Genomic DNA, 25,031 nt, shown 5'->3' with positions numbered 1-25,031 from the left:
GCAGCCCCCGTGCCCGCGGTGCGCGGAGCAGCCTCGCGTGTCGCTGCGTTCGCGGCTCCTGCTCCCCCGTAGMTGCAGCTGCACTGCAGCTGGAAAGGCTGGCATCTGAATGTGCTGTGAGCAGAGATCCTCGGGCAGGCCTCAGGCTTTGCAAGTTTGGCACACCTTGCTGATACAGCGCTTGAGGAGTCCGCTTGAAGTCAGAAGTCCTTCTGCATTCAGTAGGGTTACTTATATCCTTGAAACTATGCAAAATATGCTAAAAGTTGTGGCTGAGTGTTTGTAGAGTCGAAGCCTCTGCAAGCTATTAGTAATTATTACATCGTGCTTTTTGAATATGAATAATGCCAAGTCCTTCTGAAAAGAGCATTTTGTAAAATACAGAAAGTATTTATCAACATCTGACTAATTAAAGAATGCKTTCTGTCTAAAAATCACAAATTATGTTGTGTACTTTTTTGATTAACTTAAAATTTTTGTCAATGTGCCCCTCCACAGAGCAGATTTTTTTTTCTGAAGAAAGTGTGAAATTTGGGTGCTTCRTTGTGTAATTCATGATACCCACCTGCAAGGCAGATACTTGTTAAGAGCAGATCAGTGTCTGCAATGCTAGTGTTAGGACCAGCTTATCTGTAATCCAGTTAACTAAGAAGGTTGCTAACAATTTGAAGGGATTATAAGATTAACAGTTATCTCTGTGTTTATTTGACCAAAATAATTGCCAGCAGATTTCACTGCCTYATCTGTGCTATGCTGTTTTACAATCAGTACTTCTATGCAAGATGCATCAGAAAAGCAAACAACAACAACCACAAAACTTTGTTTTTTAGTTTTGCTTTAGTGATGACTTTGACAAAATGATTAGTCTCCACTGAACCTCATGCACTTGATTTATAAGACTGAAAGTCTTTTTAGTTTGCGAATATTTTTAGCAGGGGAGAGAAGACTGCTTTTTAAAAATACTGTGCTGTTAGTTTAAACTTTTGTTTTTGAGGAAATGATCTGAGACAGCAATCTTATAGGTTACTTCTTTGCCCAAGGCCAAGGTTCAGTTTTTGAATTCACAGTATAGGACTGGTATAGTGAAGCTTCTCTGAATTTGTATTAAAAAGGTATCCAACACATTCTTATTGTAGAATCAGGATCCCAGAAACTAAAGGGGAAAGTCCTCATTCTTCTACCTACTTTAGAACCTGCTGGCACTACTCATAACAGCACTCACTCTCCCAGTGATTGAAACTTTCGTTTTAGAGTTTGGTTTAACATGGCTTTTTGTGGGAGAAATAACAGGTCAGCTCTTCAGACTGTGTCACAGAAGTGGTTCAGGAGAGGTATCAGGCACATTCCTTCTCAGAGCATTTCCTTGAATCCAAGCTGTAACACAATACACAATTTCATAGGAAAAAGATAAACTGATAAGGAATTTGTTGTTTTAGGAGCATTCAGGTTTGAAGTGGAAAACAAAATGGATGAAAAAAGTGTCCCTGAAATACAGGACTGGGACCTGTGCTCAATTTGACTGCAATATATTGCCAGCTAGGCATGCTAATGTCAAGCTGGGAGTGCAGGTTCCACATTTATAGGGCACATGATTTCCAAAGCACTYCTGGCTTTTATTTCCACAGATTACACGCAAGTTAGGAATGGTATTTTTAATATTCTCTTAAAAATAAAAAAAGAAAGGTCAACATTTTGAAATCTGATCTGACAAGTGGCCGTGGATTTTTGACATTTATACCTTATGCATGTATTCATTTGCAGCATTTTCCAGCTGCTGTTGCATCAGTCTTAGACGTTTTTTCCACTAACTGTATGGGTGGAGAAAACAGATTGGGAAGGTCAACTTCCTGCTCTGTGCCCCTTTTTAGGAGCTTCAGAAGTTACCCGAGACTCCGAGCTGCCTTTTGAAGGGAGCTTTCCTCCAAGTTCTGCCCTTTCCTGCAGATGGGTGCCCGGCACAAAGGGACAGGCCTGCAGAGCTGGAGGGCTCTGGGCTCCGGGAGCATTCCCTGCAAGGCCAAATTCCCTGCTAGTCCCAAACCGAGATCCCTTTTCTCACGCTTTTCCTAAATCAGGCTCCAAAATAACGACGATGTGTTGGGTACAGGAGAGATCACTTTAAAAGAGAGGCATGATGTAATCTTTAAAGTAATTTGAGGCAGAAGTAATCAGTCCGTTGCGTAATTATTTTCCTCATTCCTCAAACCCAGCTAATTTGTATTGCTGTTTTAATAGTACTCATACACGATATGCTGAAAATTTTCCAGAAAAGTTGACAGGAATGGAAAGAAAGGCACAGAGAGTGCAGAGGTAGGCATGCTTTTCACAAAATGTCATATTAATAGCAAATGTTAGCATTAGCGTGACTTACTGTTAAATGTACAGGTAGCAGGGTTTGAAGGCTAGTTTTGAGCGCTAGGTTTTACATCACTCACCSTGATGAAATGGCTTTAACAGTTAAAAGGGATTAGATGAGTTGGACGTGGTCACTTTGTCATTTTTATATCCATGTTATAGTCATCATATCCTGGGTTTAGCTTCATGCCTTCCACCAGCTAGCCGAGAGAATCCACAGCCAAGCCATAGGTGTCAAAACCAATTGCTTAAATACATACAGTGGTTAAATGTATCATGTTCTAAAATGGACACTGTAGTGGTGATTTAATGAAACAGTCCAGCAACATGGATTCGAGAACTTCCTTATGGTTTTAGTGGTTATTTCTAGTATTTGTGTCTGCACTGACATTGTTCTTGCGTTCACCGGGTAATTTCTATTAGAAGGCATGTGTGTGTGAGAATAAGAAGGATATAACCCATCTGTTCTATATTAGGAGCAGAGAAACCCAAATGCATTCTGTTGCATGGCATGGACAAGTTTGGGAAAAGCAGGTTTTRTGTCCTTGCCATCAAAGGCTGTTGTGGCGGGGTGCCAAGTTTCTTCTCTGTACTGAGGTCTATAGCCAAGAAAAGAAAGCCAAGGTCTATATCTGAATGATGGGTGAAGTGGTTCCTTTATGTGTGTTACTGTAAAATGCTCTGGAAACACAGGAAGGAAGGGTGTCGGTTCTAGTCATCTTTCTGTCCTTTAAGTTCTGAGCCATTAATTCTTGCCCTGGTCTAAGTTTTCATGCCTCATGCACTGCTGAGGTAACATCCTCCTGGAGAACCGGGAGCAGCCCACGCAGCTGCCCTGCACTTTGAAGGGTTGGTTGCTCCTCACGTTTGCATCCAGAACGTCCTTCACACGAGATGAAGGTGTGTGAGTGCAACAGCAGAGCCAGGCCAAGGAGTAAGACGTGCAGAAAAGAAATGAGCTGCTACTCCACCAGATGAAGTGAAATGAGGAAAAATRAATATTACTGGATGCTCTGCCAGGTGCATGTTAACAAACCTGAGTCTCTGTTACTGCTGTCTAGAATGGTAGTCACCTTCCTGTCTTTTCTGTAGAGCCATTTTTTTAGCCTAATGGTTTGTTTTTAATCTTGTATTGCTGCTATCCTTTGCATCTCACATGCAGCCATAGAAAACTTATTCTCCGGTAGARCACATCGGGAGCCCTTGAGTTCCTTCATTTTACACGTCTCTATGAACTCCAGATGCTGTCTGTGCCCTGCAGTCCCTAAATCCACCCTGTGCTTCACCCTCATCAGCAGGTGAGGTCCTGGGATCCCCAGGTTAATCCTGGGAACTGGTGCCGGTCACTCTGTTTAACTCACAGTTTAGCAGGACTCCAGCCATGTCACTTCCCTGGGTCATATCACCACTTGACAAGCACGTGGAAGGTGAAAGCAAACAGATATGCACAGGACTTTAACACACTGTTCTTTTCATTTCGATTTCATCAAAAAAAAAAAGCAAAAAAGAAAAGAAAGCAAGCATAGATCTGAATAAATGTGTGTGTGTTTTTTRTCCGGGAAAGTTTGCCACCATGAAGAGTTCATTTGTCTTCACCTGAATTTGCCCGGAGCTACTAGCACCCTCMTTTTGAACCATCTAGTTTGACTTTTAGGCATGAAATCTTTCGGTAGTGAGTCCACTTGCACTGTTTTTGGACTGGTGCCATAGGTAAACACAAACTTCATGTGACTTCCTTTTAAGCCTGGGTTGTGTTACCTTTGCTTCTCCTGTCGGGGGATTTTCTGCTTTCTCTTTTATCAACTTCCCATAGAAAACTCCGGTCAAACTGGTTTCTCCTTGCTGGCAGTCTCTTTAGCAAGCTTGTTATTCCAGAATGCTTTCCTTGGAGTAAATGGTTGTTAATTTCCACAAGCGAGTGGTGCCGTTCCTAACCTGAACGTGGCATTCTTGGAGCTCGTAACACCCAGCAGATTTCATGTGTACTAACAGAATATCCACAGTAAAACACTTCCTAAAAGCAAAACCTTCAGCCAGAATGTGCAGGTTRCATTGAAGTAATTTTTCCATATCACACCAAGAGAAGCTTGCAAATAAAAAGGAAAGTTGAATTTGCCACCCACTGTGAAAATAAATTTTGTTTATAAGGGGTAGCAGTGAGATCTTTTATGCACTTTGATTAGTGGACATTAATACAAGGCTTTGATGAGTTGTTGTGGCTGTAGAAACCACTTCCAAACTCTAACGTGACAGCTGGATTCTCCCCATTAACTCCTTTGACTTTTCAGGCACACTTCCCTCCTTTCCTGAGCTTGTCTGTACAGGTGCTGCAAGATCGCAAGCAGTTATTTCATTCAGACAACGGATAAAGGGATCCTAGAAAGTCATACATCTCTTCTTGCAAGGAGTTTGGATCCAGATCTCTCCAGATGATCCAATATTTCTTTCTGTTTTTAAGTTACTGTCTTTTGGCTTTCTGTTTAAGATTACAGGTTATGCCATGCCTAGCCTCTAGACTGCACATTCTGTATGTATCTGAAGTATCTATATATGTTTACTGGTTATCATCTCTACAATTGTCCTGTCGTGCAAATCAGAAGACTCTTCACTGAATTCAGTTGAATGTAATTGAAGCCAGAATAAGGCTGTCTGTATGTGCCCGTGTAAGCYTTGCATTTTAACAGGGCTTCATTTTTAGCCAGTGTTCTGCAATAGCTCAGCCACTTTCACCCATGGGAATAAAATGTCTGATCACACGCATTAGAAAAATCTTATCCTCATTTAAAAAAAAAAGCAAATAACCTTTCTTCTTCCTTCTCTCTTTGCTTTTCTCCTTCCCTGTTCTCCAAGATGACAGATAAGAGGAGTTGCAGATGATGAGTCTCATTTCTGCCACAGCCTGTTAACCTTTCTGTGTGAATGACAGACTTCCAGAGTCAAATCCTCCTCGGTGTTTATGTTGAGAAGAGGGTTAATGATGATCYCCATAGGCCTCTCGCTCGGAAAGCAAAAACATCTGCTAAGCCAAAAAGTGGTTAGTTTGCTAAATATAGAAGGAAGAAATGCATTTCCCAAAATTCACACTGCTCCTTAACAAATTTAGGGAGTCGGGGGGGGAAAGTACTTATGGAAATCATACTGTTTATTCATTTTTAGTTTATGTTGTTTCAGTTGAAAAAATAGAATCAGATGGCTGTTGCTAATCAGAAGAATGGTGCTAAACATATATCTGAACCATTTAATGTAGTTTTACTTCTTGTRTATTATTTGTTTAGGTTAATAGCTGGACGTAGGCCAGCGCCTCTGCAGCYGGGAGGGCCGCAGTGCTGTAGGGCCGCTGTGCAGGACACAGCGAGCACGGGCAGCTCGGCAGCGCAGAGCGAGAGCCTGTCTGCTGGGAACGTTATCAAACAGGCGCCACCACCAGAAACAGACTCCCCCTGATTTYAGTCAACTTTATTTTCCTTTATTTATCAATCCTGATAATAAAATGGCCTGGATATGGGCTACTGCATCCAGGCTAGACAGCTGGCTGCCAGCGCACGCTGCCCGACCTGGGCAGTCCCTGAAAAGTCTTCAGGCCCCATTCTCCCTCTGCAGCAGGTCCCCTTCTCGTCTTGACCACCCGTCCTGGCCCACGCAACCCTCGGCTGCTCTCAGTCCCTCCAGGGAAATCCCAGTGGCTCCGGGTGGCCCACGGAGGCCCCAGGCAGCAGCCCAAGGGTGTCCCCGGAGCCTCGTCCTCCCTCGCGGAGCCTCCTTGGGGTGGGAGCCGCAAACCTCAGGCTCCGGGGCGCGGTGAGCGGCCCAAGCGCCTGGAGCAGGGCTGCGCTTTGCTCCCGCCTTCGGCCTCGCTTTTAACCYCTCCATTTCCAGCGTGACACGGTGGTCCCCCGCGAGGGCGGGTGGGAAATACGGTGTGGGGTTTTCCTGTAGCCTACAAGCAACTCCTTGTTAACCCCGCGTGAGAACGCACTCGTTTCACCAGGAGGGTGGCGGCCAAAATACRTTTTTGACAAGTTCAAGGGCTGCCAGCGTGGACTTGAGAGGTCTTTATTAAATCCGCTCCCTACCCRTGCCTTAGGGAAATTTCACCCTCAAGTGAGCTGGACTTCAGCCTGTGAATATTGCTGCAGCGGGGAGGTTTCAGGCATAAAAGTGGGGCCGCGGAGGCCGTGTGGGCACAGCACCAAGGGCCAGAGGTTGAGCAGATGCTGCCCTCTGCAGCCTGCCTCGTCGCCCGCTCCTCCATGGGGCCCTTCTCCAAGGAGCCTTTCTTTAAATCTCCTTTTCCGCAAGTGTTCCACCCACATGGGAGGCTGAAGAGACAGTTATAGCAGGCTGATGTCGGTATCGAAATAGATCCTTTTCAACTGCTAGAGAACAAAAGGGAAGGGCTGGGAAACCAGTGCTCCGACAAGATGCCAAAAATACRTGTCAATCAATAGCAATACTTAGATTCCTTAGTTTTTAAATAAATATTGATTTCAGCAATATATTTTATTCAATACTTGCACTGAATATCATTTTCCATAATAATTTAAGCAGCAACTGGTCAATCTGTCAAAACTAGAGAACAACATACGTGGATTCCAACCAGATTTCAGTATCTCTCCTCTCTGCCTGATAGCATATTCATTGCTGTTCTTATTCCTCATGGGAAACTGCTGCAAAGCAGGATGGAGGGAGAGAGTGACAATATTCCACTGCCACATGGAAGCTGTGTTTAAAATAGAGTGACTATTTAAATTTGACAGGAAAATCCCCAGCCATTAAATGCTACCAGTTTCTTCTGAGAGGTTTCTATTAATATTTGCAGTAAATGACTTATGGAAATTAGTCATTAAGTGGTTAGAATATTGCTGGAAATCGTTTTCCTCAAGCCCTTCCCAGTTTTGGGGGAAAATATCAGAATGATATGAGATTCCTTGATGCCCGACAGCAGAACCTAAGGAATTCTCCAAGCTGGAGATCCATACTCTTCTACTGAAATATAGTAACAAGCAGTAACTAGCTTGCAGTCCTTCACCTGATGAAAAAAAAAAAAAAGACTTTATAGGAAAACAAGTTCAAACTCCAAAATTGTCTCTGGCTAACTGCATTTAAAAAAAAAAAAAAAAAAAAAGGATTTTTTTTTAGAAAGTTTCAGCTCCATTGATAACTGGCATAAGTATGAGCCCTGTGATATATCTGCCTCAGGAATGATCTATCACCATCTGCAGATGGTGGATATTGAAGCTGCAGTGCCCAGTGGCTTTACTTAGCAGGCTGTGGTGGTCAGGCTGGGTTTTTTGAGCCTGGCAGGGAGTCTGCAAAGCCATTAGTGGCCCATGAGAAATAGGAAGGTTTGCTGACCCCAACAACTTGCTTGAGGGTAAGTTGGAGATACTTTACTCTGAAAATTGAAGATCTCGCGTTAAAGCTTTGGCATGTTACCCTCCTCTTGCTAAGAGACTGGCATTTTAGTGGGGCTCTGGTTTCTTGTTTTCCAGAGAAACTTCTGGATACAGGGGCCTTTGAAATGCAAGGGTGAGATCCAGCAAGGGGTGCAGGCAAACAAAAAAAAAACGGTTGAAGTAGACAAAGACTTATTAAAATATGTAGTTCATTTTATTGATCTACTGTTTAGCACTTCATCTCCCCAATTCTTTGAATGTCAAAATGCACTTACAAATATAGCCTGGCTTTTGTGTCTAGAGTATTATTCTTATGACTTCATTTTCTTTTAATTGTGATTTGTTTGTGGGGTCAGAATATCTGTAGAGAAMTGCGTAGTGATTTACCCAGTGAGAAAGGGATTTTCATGTGCGATTACCTCCTTTTTATTTGTGCATTTATGAATCCTTTTTTATTTCAGAAATACTTGTATAGCTGCTAATGCTGCTCAAATTGCCATGGTTTTTAGAGAGAATAATGCTTATTGATAGTTCCCACATGCACTGGCAGGCACATCTAAAACCTGTACTTTTGTGTTCGCAGCTTGCATAATATAAAATGTAGAGATTGCTTGTCAAACCAAGTGTCAGCTGAGTTTCCTAGGAAACTCACTAAAGATATTTATAAAACTACAGATCAGCTTAATAATAGATATAATAATGTCAGTAGCTCGTGATTTTTTTTTTTTATTATTATTATTTTATCGGTCCATTTTCCTTTCCTTTAATTTGTTAGCAAACCAACCTGTTACATTTACAAACAGGTATGTTTTGTTCAATGTCAAGGAATTTGTAACACCCTAATGTAAAACTGAAAGCGTCTAAAAGAATCTGAATGTCATACAAATTATGAGGCTGCATCCTTCATAAATAAAGCTGCAGTTGTGAAAGTAGAAGTATAAATATTATATACTGTGTTACGGTTCTAATCACTGTTGAGCTGAATGCMTGAGTTTTAAATTCATTGCACATGCACGAAAAACATTTATTGCAGAATTAGCACTGGTCCTGAGTACAGATTTGTATAGAAGACTTAGAAGCATTGCAATAAGGCATCGTTTTTTGAAAATAATTTTATTGATGAGAGAGCAACTGATGCTGGTGTCCGTTTTTATTAATTCAGTTGTGTTTTTAGAAAGCAATTTAGAAAAATAATTCCACTATTTTAACGCTGTRACAGGGATGAAGTTAGTGTGCTTGGCAACGAGGCAGTTCTAACTCTTTCCTCATTTGGAATCCGTTGCTTGTACCTGCTCTGTGCCTTTGCCTGTCAGAGCTGGCTTTTGATGCTGTGCTAAAAGTAAGGAGCTTGGGTAGAGGATATTCAAGAATTGAATTTCTTTCTAAAAAGTTRGAGTGTAGCTTTTTATGCTTCATCTAGAAGCACTATCTAGAAAATGCAGTTCACGTTTAATGTAGTTGCTAAAGAAACCTTGGGAAACTTGTCTGTCACGCACTGAAAAGGTTAAATTTCTGTAAAACTACAAAATCTATCCAAACCCTAATAATAGTTTTGTGTTGATTTTATCATGCTAATGATGACATTGCTACATGATACAGTGGAGTGACAATTAAAACCTTATAAATCACTGCATTTATTTTAGGATAGATCACATGTGGACTGCAACATTAAAAGCATGAAGTATTACAGCTCTTTCAGCTGATCCCTTGAGGTGTATGTTATTTAACAGAGCTCTGTCTTGAACTCTGGTGTCCCACTGAATTACATGTGAAATATATTCTTTTATTTATCCAAGGGTGGCAGCTTCCAAGTGGAGGACAGCTTGGGCCAGTACTTAGGATGTCAGAGAGCTCAAGTGGAGGCTTGCTGGGAATAAACTCCCAGCCCTTCCATGGGTTATTTGCTATGCAACTTTCTATCCATAATTTACCAGTTAGTAAAACGCAGATGATAACAGTCAGGAACCTCACTGAAGTGCCTGAATAGGTGAGAAAGGTCGGTGTGAGCAGGAAATCCYGAGGTTAAATCAGTTCTAGCAGCATGAGCTTGGTTTTGGCAGGTCAGGATGCGCATCCCTGTTTATACCATCACCTGCCTCCCCACACAAGGAAAGCAGGGCTCCTTGCTGTGCTGCACGGGTTATGGTGGAGCTGTGTTTGTGCACAGATACTGACTCGTGTCCATAGGGTTAGCCAGCACCCAGGAAGTGTTTTTCCCTCTGCATTTATCGTTATGCCTGCTAGGAAAATGCCGAGGAGGCTTTGGAACAGGCAGGGAAACTGTGTCTGTTGCTACTGCTTGAACAGCCACGCTACAGAAAATTACCCCTTGCTTAGGGAGAGATTCTTCTTGGAGGCATTTCTGGATTTGTTTTTTGTCTTCTTCTTCCACCTTATCATGTGCTGCAAGCATATGATGAAAGCTCTGTTAGTGATAGGTACACCCATTAAAAATGCATCTCTCTGTTCCAATATCTGTGTTAAATGCAGGGATCACAGAGGTAAAACTTTGCTGCACAGGATGCAAATCAGCCAAGCAGAAGGTTCTGCTTGAATACAGCTACTTTCTAACAGTTGTTGTCACTAAATGTAAAGATGCACTTTTATACCTGTATATAAGCTTTTGGTAGCTTTGGAGGGCAATAGCAGATTTTGCTAAAGATTAATTTTCGTTGGGACTGTGCAGAAAAAGCTTTGTAACTAGATGCCTCATATGTCGCAGTGCCCCGTGATTGTTTTAAATGTCGTATTTAGACATCACACCTTGATAAAAGAAAAACTGCAGGTTTTAACTGCAGATGTTGGCTTTTTTCCCCCTGTTGTAACAATGGAGGTTCAAAAAAAGGAAAAAATGCAAGTAGATATGTACACAGCATATTTTCCTTGCATTTCAGTTCATATCCGTGGGAAAGTGCTATGAGAATTACAGACAAGCTTTTAGGGGGGTATTTTTTGACCTGGTCAGCGTGTGTGGCCCCAGGGTTAACAGTGAGTCATTGCAAATCACGAGTTCACCATTTTTTTCATTTTTCCCACTACAGTTGAATAGATTCCACATGTACACCCTTAAATATTAGCAGAAATGGGAAAACTTGCCTGTTGATAAATCTTCATATTACTGTAGCAGGGTGAGTCAGCCAGTGGGGTATTCGCTGCCAAATATAAACAACCATGCAGAATTCAAGCAAGCTTCTAAGTCAGGCAGGCAGGACAAGAAGAGGAGCCATCTGGGCTCGGACAAACACTAAGAAACAGGTGAAAGTCAGGAAAGAAAACCTGTTTTTTTTTAGCTCTATGTATRAAGTTACATTTTTATATCCTTATTGCTGCTATTCTAACATGCTCCAGTTAAACTTGAAAAGGTTTCTAGTATAAACAGTGAGTGTGGTGCCCCTCTTTTCCTGCCTCCCTGGCTCTTTTTTGCAGTCTTAAGTCTTTGTTTATGCATTATACTCTATCTTGACAATGTGAAGAGTCGCAATGCTTAACCACTGTTTCATGCCCGTTTTGGTGGCCAGGTCTTATGCTTTAGCTGCAGTGTTAGAGGACAGCATTTCAGGATGTGCTTGTGCATATTAATAATTCTTATATTTGTATACCTTAACCTAACATTTTTGGTACCATAATCAACATTAATATTACTCTGGATGAAGGAAGTTCTCTCTATTTTCATTTTTAAACTCAAAAATATTACTTTTATTTAAATAACCTCAAAATGTTATGACACATAAATAGCCTCAGTATTTTTTTAGTGGACCTCACAAAATTTTAGTGTTTTATTGCATTTGGACTCCTTCTGGATACTGTAAGTGTAAAAGCACTGTATTGAAACCAAGTCTGAAAAGAATTTGCTTGCCTTGAAAAATGCAAACTCAATCAATGGAGGTAAATTATTGGACTGATGCCTTTACCATTTGACATCTGTTTTACTTTGCAGCTCGGACCTAAACCAGAAAAAATAGTGAAAATTACTATACTAGATGAGATTTTACATATCTAAGTGCATATTTATTTTTCTTCCAGCTTTTTAGAACGAATCGACAGCGTCAGCATGGATGACTACACACCTACAGATCAGGTTAGTGCAACTAAGGGGATAGAGTCGGAACCAGGACACCCCTTTGTATAAATTCTTTATATCATTTATTTTAGTCCCACCTGCCTTTGAAATAGAGCATCCTGCATAGTTTCAAAACACAATCGAAGTAATGGATATTAAAGAAGAAGAGGCTTTTCAGTGGGGCAAGTTCGTCTTTCGTTGTCAACATATCTAGGTCAGCAATTCCTGCAATACGTCCGTTGTTTCTTCTCACTTCCCATTCTGTGTCCCACAAACACACAACACAGTCACACACAGTGGGACACAAAACACACATAGTCACACACAGTTTCCAGCACCAGCCTTCACTGCACAGAAGCCACCTCTCATATGAGCTCTGCCACCCTCACAGGAAAGAAGTTCTTGCTCTTATGGACATGAAACTCCCTGTGTTTCAGTTTGTAGCCATTACCCCTTGTTCTGTCTCTGGCCACTGCCGTTGTCCGGGTGCTGGAGACCTGTGGGTGATGCAGACCACAGGCACTAGACTCCTTTTTTCAGCCTTTTCCTTTCTGATAATATCTATATCAACCTTATTTGAAGGACAGCAGACTTCACTTTCCTGTTCACATTGGGACTCAGCTGCAGCACTTGCATTCACAATGTTTGCTAAGGCTTTTGGCCACTGACCAAAATTTTGGTCKTTAGTCACTTTTTTTTTCAAGTTCATTGATAATCTATTCAGTGCTCTGAGACAATATGGAAAATTTAGGAGTGATGCAGTAAGGAAGGGCTACACAAAGTGGCATCCCTGGTTGCATTAAGTAGGTTCTTATTCAGGCGGACTGAGACTTGAGGTCACAGATTCACAGAATCACAGAATATTCAAGGTTGGAAGGGACCTCTACAGATCATCTAGTCCAACCTTCCTGCTCAAGCAGGCACACCTACAGCATGTGGCACAGGGCGGCATCCAGGCGGGTTTTGAAGACCTCCAGAGTAGGAGACTCCACAACCTCCCTGGGCAGCCTGTTCCACTGCTCTGTCACCCTCACAGTAAAGAAGTTGCTCCTCACCTGGAGACGGAACTTCTTGTGCTTCAGCTTGTGGCCATTACCCCTCGTCCTATCGCTGGCCACCAGTGAGAACAGCCTGTCCCCTTCCTCCCTGCATTCTCCCTTCCTGAACGTATACATATTAATCATATCCCCTCTGAGCCGTCTCTTCTCCAGAGAAAACAGGCCCAGCTCRCTCAGCCTCTCTTCATACGAGAGATGTTCCATTCCCTTAATCATCCTGGTTGCCCTTCTCTGGACCCTCTCGAGAAGCTCCAYGTCCCTCCTATACTGGGGTGCCCAGAACTGMACACAGTACTCCAGGTGYRGCCTCACCAGAGCTGAGGAGAGGGGCAGAATCACCTCCCTTGACCTGCTGGCAACATCCTCCTGATGCAGCCAGGATCCCATTGGCCTTCYTGGCCACGAGGGCACACTGCTCACTCATGGTTAACTTAGTGTCACTCATGGTTAACTTAGTGTCAACCAGGACTCCCAGGTCCCTCTCCATGGAGGTGCTTTCCAGCAGGTCGACCCCTAATCTGTACTGATGCCTGGGRTTATTCCTCCCCAGGTGCAGGACCCTGCACTTGTCCGTATTGAAACTCATGAGGTTCCTCTCTGCCCAACTCTCCAGCCTGTCCAGGTCCCTCTGGATGGCAGCACAGCCCTCATTCTTTTCCAGTGCTGCTATCCCACCACATTCATGGGATAGAGAAGAGGTGGAGAAGAGAAGACTGAGAGAGGATCTGGTCAATATGTACAAATACCTGCGGGAAGAATGTAGGGAGGATGGGGCTAAACTCTTCTCGGTGGTGGCCAGTGATAGTGCAAGGGGTAATGGGTRTAAGTTGACACACAGACAGTTCCATCTSCATGTGAGGAGGAGCTTCTTCCCTGTGAGGGTGACAGAGCCCTGGCACAGGCTGCCCAGGGAGGCTGTGGAGTCTCYTTCTCTGGAGATCTTCCAAACCTGCCTGGATGCCGCCCTGTGCCCCGTGCTCTGGGTGTSCCTGCTKGAGCAGGGGGTTGGACTAGGTGATCTCTAGAGGTCCCTTCCAACCTCAGCCCTTCTGTGACTCTGTCTGTGTAGAGGAGGTTTTATGACTTGCTTTGGGATTTTCATCCCATTATATTGCAACAGCTTTTCTTGACAAATTAAACTGCTAAAAATCACTGCCTTCCTCTTCTCCTTCCTTCCTTCTTTAACCCCCAAAAGAGTAACTAAATCCAACCGTAAAACTAAATGGCAATAAGTAACAATAAATGGTGGAGCCTATAAAACAACTCAAACAACAGCCCAGGCGGCCCATGGCTGCTAACGCGGCAGAGGTCTGTCAGCTGGAGGAGACAGGTATTTGGGTAGGGGGAAGAGACGAGCTGAGCTTGTCTCCTTGGAGCCCTCCCCAACTTGTTCCTCTTTCCCTACCCATTGCTGGAGCTCCTTGATGACAAGGAGACCTAAGCTAGTGATGATGGTGYTTGGGGACATGGTTGTGTCAAGGTATTCAGAGTAAACAAAATTTGTGTTCTTCCTTTGAAAATCTAGGAGGTTGTAATTTTGTTGTTGCTATTAAAAAAATGTTACTTGGGTTGTAAAGTATTGCTTGTTTGAAAAATAGGGAAGAAATGCCAGATTTACCTACAACCCAATTTTTTTTTCCCTTGTGCACTGTAATAGAGCTTTAATTACTTAGTCACGAGCTATTATTTCAATAGGATTCCTGTCTCATTCAGTACAAAAGRGGGCAGAGCTAAGGTTGCCTGGACAGCTGTAAATTTGGAGTTTTCTAACATTTAAATACTTGACTTCACATCAAGAATAAATTTTATTTTTCTCATTAGTCTTATGTAATGTCAACATTCATTATCCACATCGTGTATAAAATTATATGACTGTCAGTAACAGGATTCAGGATGTGCTAAGGAGGATGCATGTGGGACATGCCCCTTCTTTCAGAATATGCAACAAGGCAGGTTCAGAAATGAGGTCTGTGTTGATCTACTTTGTCAGTATGGACAAATAGATATTTACCAAAAATTCTAGTTTAACTTTAATTAAATGGAACATTTAAGACTTTCCATGTTAAATGAACGTATGGAAAAAAAATCCATGCTTTTTAAAACAGAACTATGATAGTAAAAGATCTCTTTAATCAGCTTCTGTGTTCTCATTTCCAGGACCTATTACGATGCAGAGTTTTGACATCAGGGATATTTGAAACAAGATTTCAAGTAGATAAAGTAAATTTCCAGTAAGTCTGTTAATAATAATTTATGATTTGCATACTAATTGCGACATAGTTCCTATGTCCATGCTTGGGTATTGTGGGTATGGTCCATTTGGGAGAAGGTTGGAGGACTCTTGGCAGGGGGTTCGGATATCTTTCTTTAGCATGCTGTACATAATCCCTAATAACAGTTGCCTCATACTTTTGTAATAAAACCTGATATTTTATTAGCTGCTATTAGTGTTGCTCTATTGTGAGGTTATCTTTGGCTGTTTTTACTAACTAGTTCATTGATACAACACTGTAAACTCATAAAACACTTTTGGGGCTAAGATCCTGCAGAACTTAGTAGAAATGCTGCCAAGAGTCAGAGTTTGTGCGAGGGGACAAAGAGAGTCAAATGTTTCCTTCTCGTGAGGGCTGCTGCTTGTGGCCTTTGCAGTTCTGTGCTGCGTCTCCATTCAAATGCACCCAGTCTGGCTAGCTCTGCTTGCTGGACCTAAGAAAGAAAAGTAGCAACTCTGACTGGGGAAAAACTGTATTTCACTTAAGATGGATGGATAAAGGGATGGAGAGATAGGGAGATGTGCTCTCTCTCCACCACCACTTCAAATTATGCTGCTTATTTACAATACATTAGACCCAGCCATGCATGCGATCCCAACCATATGCATTTTTGCAGCCTGGAAAAGCCAGCCCTTCCCTGGAAAGGAGTGTTTCTCCTTTGGCGGGGATGGTTCAGAAGCGCTGCCAGGGCAGAGCCAGGGGGAGATTTTGGCAGCTCACCCACAAGCAACACGGCCTCAGAAATCCCTCTTTCCCTTCTGGCAGTATGAAATGCTGCCGCCCTTGGAGCTGTCAGGTTGTTGCACCAAACCCTCATGCTGCATGCTGCGTGTGACTTTCCTAGTGCACATAAGTGATATAACATCCTATGGCTTTTTAACAGCATGTTTGATGTAGGTGGCCAGAGAGATGAGAGGAGAAAATGGATCCAATGCTTTAATGGTGAGTAAAAATAATCCATGTTTTTATTTTGAACTCATTCTTGGCTGTGTGAGAAGCTTAGTGTCCACACTGTTTTATTTATGCTGAGAACAGTGTGTGTCACTCATATTGGAATCTGATGTTATATACATACTTTGATGACATTTATGGTGGTTTGGGGAGCAAGGCGAGTGTTACCTTGTGGAGCTTGTTCTGGGATAATGAAAATATTCCTTTTTCTGCCATTTTTTTTTCTGTCCAGATGTCACGGCTATAATCTTCGTTGTGGCTTGCAGCAGCTACAACATGGTAATAAGGGAAGACAATAACACAAATAGACTACGAGAATCCCTGGACCTTTTCAAAAGTATCTGGAATAACAGGTAAGTCCTATCTTTCCATGAGCTTTTCTTTTTTTTTTTCCTCTTGCAGAGAGGAAAGATATTTCAGATCTAATCCAATTGTAACTGCCATCAACTTGCCATTCTCCTACGACACAGGTAAATTATAGATACAATAACTAAACAGCAATCCAAATGGATTCCTAGTGGCAAATAAGTAAAAATGAGACATAAAATAAAATAAAATAAAATAAAATAAAATAAAATAAAATAAAATAAAATAAAATAAAATAAAATAAAATAAAATAAATAAAGATGGTGCAGACTTTCCAAAATACACCTGTCATGAAGCTCTGAACTGAAGGTAGAGTATGGAAAAATTTTAAGCCCAAATTCCGAAGGGACATTGTCATGCTAATGGCTAGGAACATTATTAGAGGAAAAAGGGAAATGATCTTCTTTTGATTCATGAAGAATCACACAAGCCATCCTGAAAGACAGAATATTGATGTGGGTGAACTAATAGTTACAGCAGAGCACTTGGAGAAGAGGTAATTGTCTAGTCTTTCTCTCTTGTTTCAGCAGAGCCAAGCACAGGAGATAGTATTGCTAATTTTTGGACCATACTTTTAGGAAATGTCATTATTTTCCCAACTTCATATCAAAAGCATGATTTATAAAACAGTATTTGAAGACAGTTCCTTTCATCAGTGTCTAAGGTAGTATTCATAAACATATTTATAGACCCTRTAAATGTATCCACGTGCATAGGTGCAGGATAGTTGAAACACTGCTTGAGGCCATGGCCTAGGTCATGGTTTTTCTGTTGAAGCATGATCCAAATTGCTTCACTCTATATCCATGAAGGAATAGCCAGCAAATTTTCTGTTGAAGTGGTATGTTTTGTTTGATGAGTAACACTAGCATTTGGGTTTTTTTTGACAGGTGGTTGCGGACCATTTCTATCATTTTGTTCTTGAATAAACAAGACATGCTAGCTGAAAAAGTCTTGGCAGGGAAATCAAAAATTGAAGATTACTTTCCCGAATATGCGCATTATACTGTACCTGAGGATGGTAAGATTTTTCACAGCTTTGGGATATAACTAGCTGATATAGTTACACCTTTCACTTGTTTGCTTTTTGGGTTGTTTTTCCTTTCTGTCTCCCATGCACATTCACAAATGCACGCAATCCCTTAACAAGAAATACTGTTGCACCACGACAGAAAACTAAAGCAGCACGCCCTTGTGCAGTGGAAGCCATCCCTTCCCGGGGCCTGGCAGGCAGAGCTGTGCATTTCAGCATTCACAAATGCCAGGAGATCAGCAAGAGTGTAATGGAGGAAGAAAACATTAATAAGTACCAGAGGAAAATATAAAAGGGATGGCCAAGAGCCAGCCTGTGCTTGGTCTCAGGTTATTTCCGAAGGTGCTGTGATTCCTGCACTGCAGCAGCAGATTGCATAAGGAGCCTTGGGGAGGGTGGCTATTTTATAGCAGGCAGTTTAGGTGCAGAGAGATCCTTGCCCACCCAGTATCTCAGCTCCATGTCTAGCAAGAGGAGTAAAACCTGTGGTTTTGGACCACTAGGCTCTGCTTTTGCCGAATGACGCTGTCCCTGGCATTGGGCTTTTGGAGATCTGTCAGCAAAGGCTTTTGCTCTGCTCTTGCCATCCCTAACGGTGTAGGTTACCACAGTGAAGGTGCAGTGAACTGTTTCAGCTTTCAGTCAGTCCTGGGAATTTCAAAAGCATGTTGCTACATTCCTAGTGGAAAGGGTAGATGAATTTTCCTTTCTTAAGGCCTGAGCTAGCTGGGCACCAATTTGTTAGTGCCAAGAGCTTTCAGAAGAAACCATCCACCACTGACATGCACCCTAGGTGAGCAGAGGGGTTGGGTGAGTTCATTTTTCCCAGTAAGCAAGCTGTCAGATTTGGGTTGCTTGCTGTGTTTCTCAGTGGGATTTCACCCCAGCTACTCAGAATGAGCATGAATGTCTACACCTGAAGCAGCTCTCTACTTTTAATGTTTAATTGCTCATTTATTCTTTAGCTACAGCTGWCTTGACTGACTGAAATCTAAGGTGCTGCTTCTTGTGCTGCTACTCTAGGCTCACTCTTCCTGTTACAGATGAGAGCAGACTATGTGTTTCCCTGTTCTCATAAATTCTGTCCATTATCCTGTTATGTTTAATAGGATATATTATGTTATTGGGGTCTGAMAGGACCATGTGGATACTAAAGTGGTACTTTTTTCCAAGTGTAATCTTAAGCAACCATTTTAAAACCCAAATTGCTGCGTGCAGAAGTTTTCTTCAAGAGATGCAGTTTTGCTGAGCGACCTGATCAGCTCAGCAGCTTTATCGAGTTTATGTTTTCTTACAGAAGTTGAACCCTCACTAGCACTTGCTTTGTATCTATGTGAACAGAAATATGGGTGTGAGCAAGCCTCTTTTTGACATGACTGAGGACACCGTTCCAATAATTCAGGCTCTGTGCGAGTCCCTGAAAGGTGTTAGGTGTTCAGACATTTATTTCAGTTTTACAGTACTCTTTCATTTTAGAATTGCCTAATTTAGAATCAATTTAGATTTAGAATCTGCAGTGGATATTTAATATTTTAAAGGACTATTCCCTGCATTGTAGGACAATGGACTACTTAGTACATCTTTTACTGAGTAAAAATCTTTTACTCAGTAAGTGAAGTGATTGTGGGTTTATTTGTTGTTTTGTTTTGTTTTTTTATGTGTCTGATGTAATTTATTTTTTAATTGAACAGCAACACCAGATGCAGGAGAAGACCCCAAAGTCACAAGAGCCAAGTTCTTCATCCGGGATGAGTTTTTAGTGAGTAATTTCATTTTATTCATGATTTYATGATAGGAGATACTGGCAAGCAGCATAATCAATTTAGGGAAAATTGATGGGATTTTCCCAGAAGGAATCTGGGAGGAGAAAAGGATGTCTGGCAGCAGTTTCCTGCTTCCTTCCAGCTGTTTGGCCTTTTCCAGTGGCTRTAATATCCGTTTTATGTAGTGCCACCTGACCTGCAGAGTGTCACACAGCGGGTGCTAGGGCTGGTACCTGTGCAGGGCGAGGAATCCAGTGCAACAGGCAAGAACAGAGCTGCTCTTCTGGCAAGGTGCTCAGCTCCTGGTACCTGGTGGGKGCCGAGGGCTTTTTCCCCGCGCACGGCAGCCAGTGACGTGGGACAACTTCTTTTCCCCCAGTGAGGTTTTCTGTGATTGAGGTTGCTTGTGATGGGTGTTGCTTTACTGACTACTGACTGTTGCTGTGACTGTTCAGTTTGCACATCAGCCCCATCCTAGGCCATGCAAATAGGCTTCTTTTGTATCCTGCAGCCCCCCAGGCGGCTTTGGTCAGCTAGCCAGGGGGAACAAAGGGAAAAAAACCCACAGATTTAGTGTTTAAATAGCATTTTGGATGCCTGCGTTGTGCCATTGGGAGGCTGGTCTCACCCTGGCGCTGCTGGGGAGTCGCTGAGGACACTCAGGTGTTCGTCCCGAGGCGGCTTTTGTGACGGGGCTGCAATGAAGCGGTGCTGCCCGCGCAGCGCTGCCCTGTGCCACTGGTGCCACCGCTGCCGGTGACGCCGGCACAGCCTGGCGCTGCTGCCGGACACAGGCCGCTTAGTCCGAAATCACCCGGTGACTTTGGGTCGTGTCGAGGCCTTGCAGCTGCGCGACGCGGAAGCAGAGGCCAGAGCTGAAGCAGCTGGAGCTGCTCCGTGTCCTGCCCTCCTTGCAGAAAACAGATGGGGGTGTCCAAAAGAGCAAGTTAAATTATTAGAATGAAGAGTTTTAAATTCATTACGCATTTRAAAGCATTGCTAGGATTTACAGCTGTTGATGCAACAACAAAGAAAGAAGCAGATGATCGTGTTCACAGTTTGGGGGTTTCCATTCCCCAGCCTGGCCTCTGGATTATGAGGAAAGCCATGAGCCTGCAGCGCATCGCAGCCAGGGTGATGAGGCAGAAACTCTTCCAGCYGCATCTCCTGTGTGGTTATCCATGACCTTTTCCTTGTCCTCTCAGTTTGCTTTGAGAGATAGTTTGGGGTGGGAGGGGAGGGACACCCTCTTTATGCTTTTTCAGTCCTTATTGGGGTTTGATGGCTTCATGGAGCAGCTCCCTGTGTCTCCTGGGGCTCTCCGTCGGCTCACCCGCACYGCAGATGCTGCCCCCCGTCCGGGGCAGACATGGAGAAGGCAAATTAACAGGGCGCCTTCCCAACAAGTGCTGCCGGGAGGCAGTGTGTGCGGATGAGGAAGACGAAAGGCGCTGCTCCCGGATTTCCGCGTTCAACGTGGCCTCCTGCTGCCTTCAGCAGGAGCGCTGCTGACCCGCTACCCAGCACATCCCGGCCGATAATCTTYATGTTGCGGAAGCGCCGGGCGAGCCCTGGTGGGAAATGCCCCTTGCTGGTGTCCCCAGCCCGCTGTGCCGGCCACCCCAGCCCCGGCTGCGCTCTCCGTTCCCCATGGATCGGCCACCACCTCATGCCCAGCTGGAGCTGCTGCCCCTCTCCCAGGAATCCCCTCTAGCGGGAAGCACTCCTGCCCTCTGACCTCGCGCCTCTGGCCCAGCACAGCCTCCCGCTGCCTCCCAATCCGATTAAACACAGTGCTCCTGTGCGCCGCGTCCGGCAGCTCCTCTCCCGCCCCGTGTGTCCCTGCCGGAGCGGGGGGTYGGACTAGATGGTCCCGAGGGCTCCCTTCCAGCCTCAGCCCCGCTGTGCTGCTGTGACCCTGGCTGTTTTAGTGCGTCTCCGGGGTGCAGATGAGCCCCACTGAAACACGGGCAGGGCACCCGCTGCCTCCTGCTGGTCCTCAAAAACCTGTGCGTTGAGGGAGCTGTTGAGATTCCTTGAATAGCACATAGGGATCCTTTCTGGATCAGAGAGGAAGAACATTGTATTTTAGTGTTTATCGCTTATGATTTATAATGACATTAGAAAGAGTTATTAAAAAATGAGTGTCTCAAAGCCTGACTTTTGCACTTCCTAAGTTCTCATACACACTCTTGAAGATGGAAGATCCAGAGTGGGTTTATAGAGTGGATCTGTGTCAGCCTAAAGCAACACAGAACAAATCTTGCGATGTTAGTGTCYTTTAAAATCCTGGGAAATCTAGCCAGAGAAGCCATTCGGGAACTTCCATTGGGAAGCTGCACGGCTGCTGCAGCCTTGCGAAACCTGGATTGGGAGAGGGCGGCCGCTTCCCGGGACGCTGCGTTTGCGGAGCGCGGTGCTGGCCGCCAGCGGGGCCCGGCAGCCTGTGGCGGCCGGCGTGTGCCGAGGTGCCCTCCGGAACGGCCCCGGCGGCTCGCAGCGCAGCGCGTGCCGAGGTGCTGACCCGCTGCTGCTGCAAGGGAGCTTGGCTGCTGCAAGGCTCAGTCGCCTTGGAGGCGACTGGAGTCCTTTCWGAGAGAGAGGACTTTGGTCACGTCCAGTGTGAAAACATATTATATATGTGTGTGTGTGTATGTATAAATCACAGAGCCACAGAATGGTTGCATGTGGAAGGGACCTCTGGAGATCATCCAGTCCAACCCCCACATAGTAAGTTACATATATATGAAATCACAGGTATAATATTGCCATGTTCACACACCCCCATCCTCCCCATATCCCTTCCCCGTTTCTGGTAGCGGGTGAGTCCGTGGGTGCCCCCGGAGCCGAGGAGCCTTCCCGTAACGTCCCTCCTTCCTGTTTCCGCAGCGGATAAGCACGGCGAGCGGCGACGGCCGGCACTACTGCTACCCGCACTTCACCTGTGCCGTGGACACAGAAAACATCCGCAGGGTGTTCAACGACTGTCGGGACATCATCCAGCGAATGCACCTTCGCCAGTACGAACTCTTGTGAGGGGGATCACCGTGGAACCTGTGGTTTTAAATTCTTTGCTCCTTACTCTTTCTCTTGATACTACCCCACACAGGGTGGAAGAATATGCTCTAGAAATGTCAGTCTCCTCACTTTGTTTACTTTAATTATTTAACCTTAAAGCTGATTTGAAGCAAGTCTGGGTTCCTTTCCTTCATGCTTCCTGGGACTGTTTTTGTGCTTTATTTTGACATGCCACTTCTTCGTCATTCCACTAAGCCCTTTGGCTACCTCTGTTCCCTTAGGTTTCGTTTTTTTAGCTGAACATAACCCGCTAAATTTTTTCCAGCGGGTTGATGTTCGTGCAAACTGGTATGTCAGCCGGATGACRCTGCGGTCATTCCTATCCCTCTGTGTGGGTTTCCTTTTTAACATGACATTGAAGAGTACTTGATGGGTGAAAAAGATTAATGCACTTTGTATCAGGTTATTAAATACTGTTGAGGAAGTAGACACACAATGTAGCAGCACCACAATATTTATTACTCTGTCACAGTTTTTAGCATTTCTGAGTTGCAGGTCAACTGATAAAGTGACCTCCTCTTTTACGCCGTTACTGGCACAGGAAGTAGAGTAGAAGATGAGAGGAACGGTGAAGACGAAGCAATTTCTCTGGGGTTTTGGAGCTAAGTGTCTGTGCACACCTCAGGCATTTGAATTACAGCTACTTTTCAGCCTGTTGCATCTAGGCAGAAAACTTACCACCCTCACTTGCGTTATTTGTGCTGTCCACAAATGATCCTTTTCGTTCAGATCATTCTTGGACAATGGTCCTCTCCCTATATATATTTTTTTGTTTTACTGCTGGTTTATTATATTGTACAGACTGTAAAATGTAATATTATTTTGTACAACTTTATTGAAGAAAAATACTTGTAGAAGATCTTTGTGCCTTGATTATGGCTGTACCTGTAAAATGAGCTAAGATGTAAGTATGTTTTTGATTGCGCTGTACAGCTTGATGTCAACCTTACCTGCAGCAGTGACTGAAGGTAAGAACTTTATCTGTAGAGTTTAGGGTTTTTTTTCTGGTTTATATAAAGATGCTCTTTAGTATAAAAATTATAAATTATGCAAATTAACCACTTACCTTTCCAAGTAAGGTATTCCAGTCACCGGATGTTGCAGCAAACATGCCTTTCTCTTTTGAAATCTCAGCTTTAAAACATTGGAATTCATTCAAGTGTCCAAATTGCAACCTGGTGTTGTTTTAATGGGAACCAAGGATCTTATCTTCCCCCCCCCCCCCCCCYYTTTTTTTTTCCCCCTCCCCTTTATATTTAGAAAAATATGTTTGGTAATTCTTTGGTCATTCATAGAACTTCACAATTGCAGAGACCGATTGTGAATGTGTAAAGCACCATTATATAGAGCTCTTCAATCTTTGTACCAACAGCGGCTTTCATTGTGCAAGTAAATAGCAAGAAAGAAGAAAAAAAGAAAAAAGAAAAAAAAAAGGTGTATAAACCCTTGTGTCTGGCCTAAGAGAATTACAAGATGACATTTTTATTTCTCTTTTAATAAAGAGACACATTAGAAAATTGTTTTATTTTAAATATTGTAGAATCAAAATGTGTGAATATTTCTCAAACTTGAATAATTTATGCAAATGACATTCTCAAAACACGTTGTGGTACAGTACAATATATAAAAAGCAAGAATTGCTGTAGCAATAAGGCATGTCCTTTTTAGTAACTATAACACTGCTTTATATTTTATACATAGGTGTTTTATGTCTGTGACTATATACTTTTCCTGTGTCCAAGATAACCTGTACAAATGTCTAAAATTACAGTTGCAATAACAGAAACCTAGAGAAGTGTTAGACTACATTACTTTATGGAATGTTTTACCACACTTGGGCACATCTCCACACTTCACTTTAAATTTAGGGAGAGATGCAGCTCTAGCACATTCCCAACAATGCCGCTTAACTCACTGGGGTCGGGCGCCCCTGCATTGTTGTTATTTGTAAGCCCTGATCAGTCGTCTTTTAAATTCAGGCTACGAAATTCAGTACTTGTTTCTACGTGACGATAAATAATCCCATTTTAGATACTATATAACGCGACCACTTCCGTTTCTCAGAAACGTGTGTGTTTTGATATTCCGCTTCTCAACTTAGCGGTCATCAGATATTTCCCAGAAAGTGCCAGGCTGGGTAGAATAACCGGGTACCAACGGAGATTCCCAAAGGCAAAGATTCCCTCGCTCACCCTGCCGAGGAATGTGGAGGGGCTCCCTCCTCCCCCGACTCCCTAAGTCCAGCTTTGTGGTTAGGAGCAGCCGCCAGGCCCGGCCTCACGGTTGGAGCGCCGGCGTCTGCAGCGCGGGCAGAGGAAAATGAGCCCTGGTTGTGGAAGCGGCGCCGTTTTCCCCGAGGCCGCTGGGTTTGTGACGGCTGCCCCACAGCCGCTCTGCCCCCCGCGAGCACCGCAGCTCAAGGCCAGCCCCACGGGGCGCCCCTTCGGGGGGCACAGSGACGGTCCCGGGGTGCCCTTGCTGCAGCTGTGCTTGACCTTCCTTCCTGCAGAAGATCCGCAGCGGGAGGGCCCCTCACCACACACATCTCTGGGATGCAATAGGGCCCTCTTTTTTTAAGCTCATCATAGCACATCTTTTTAAAAACAGCAGCTTGAGGTGTCACCCTACGTTTTGGGTTTTTTTTAGGCAGGTTTGAAGTGTGTTTCAGCAAACTGGATCCGCGAGGCTCCTTCCCGTT

General features: G+C 43.8%; 1 protein-coding gene across 1 annotated transcript in view; it reads left to right on the top strand.

The window, feature by feature from the left end:
- The window catches only part of GNAL (G protein subunit alpha L), a 118,685-nt gene extending 94,658 nt beyond the window's left edge, over positions 1–24,027 (top strand). The window contains exons 6-12 of the mRNA XM_026033859.1: positions 11,775–11,829; positions 15,027–15,100; positions 16,026–16,084; positions 16,326–16,446; positions 17,350–17,480; positions 19,184–19,251; positions 22,145–24,027. Of these exons, the coding sequence (XP_025889644.1) occupies positions 11,775–11,829; positions 15,027–15,100; positions 16,026–16,084; positions 16,326–16,446; positions 17,350–17,480; positions 19,184–19,251; positions 22,145–22,291 (655 nt within the window). The 3' untranslated portion in view covers positions 22,292–24,027. The remainder of the gene's footprint in view (positions 1–11,774; positions 11,830–15,026; positions 15,101–16,025; positions 16,085–16,325; positions 16,447–17,349; positions 17,481–19,183; positions 19,252–22,144) is intronic.
- Positions 24,028–25,031: the final 1,004 nt, after the last annotated feature.

The sequence above is a fragment of the Nothoprocta perdicaria genome, unplaced genomic scaffold (genome assembly GCF_003342845.1).
Source record: "Nothoprocta perdicaria isolate Ctin4 unplaced genomic scaffold, notPer1 scaffold_134, whole genome shotgun sequence".
NCBI classification, from domain to species: domain Eukaryota; kingdom Metazoa; phylum Chordata; class Aves; order Tinamiformes; family Tinamidae; genus Nothoprocta; species Nothoprocta perdicaria.
Note: the sequence above shows the minus strand (reverse complement) of the source record. Positions and strands in the feature narration are given on the sequence as shown.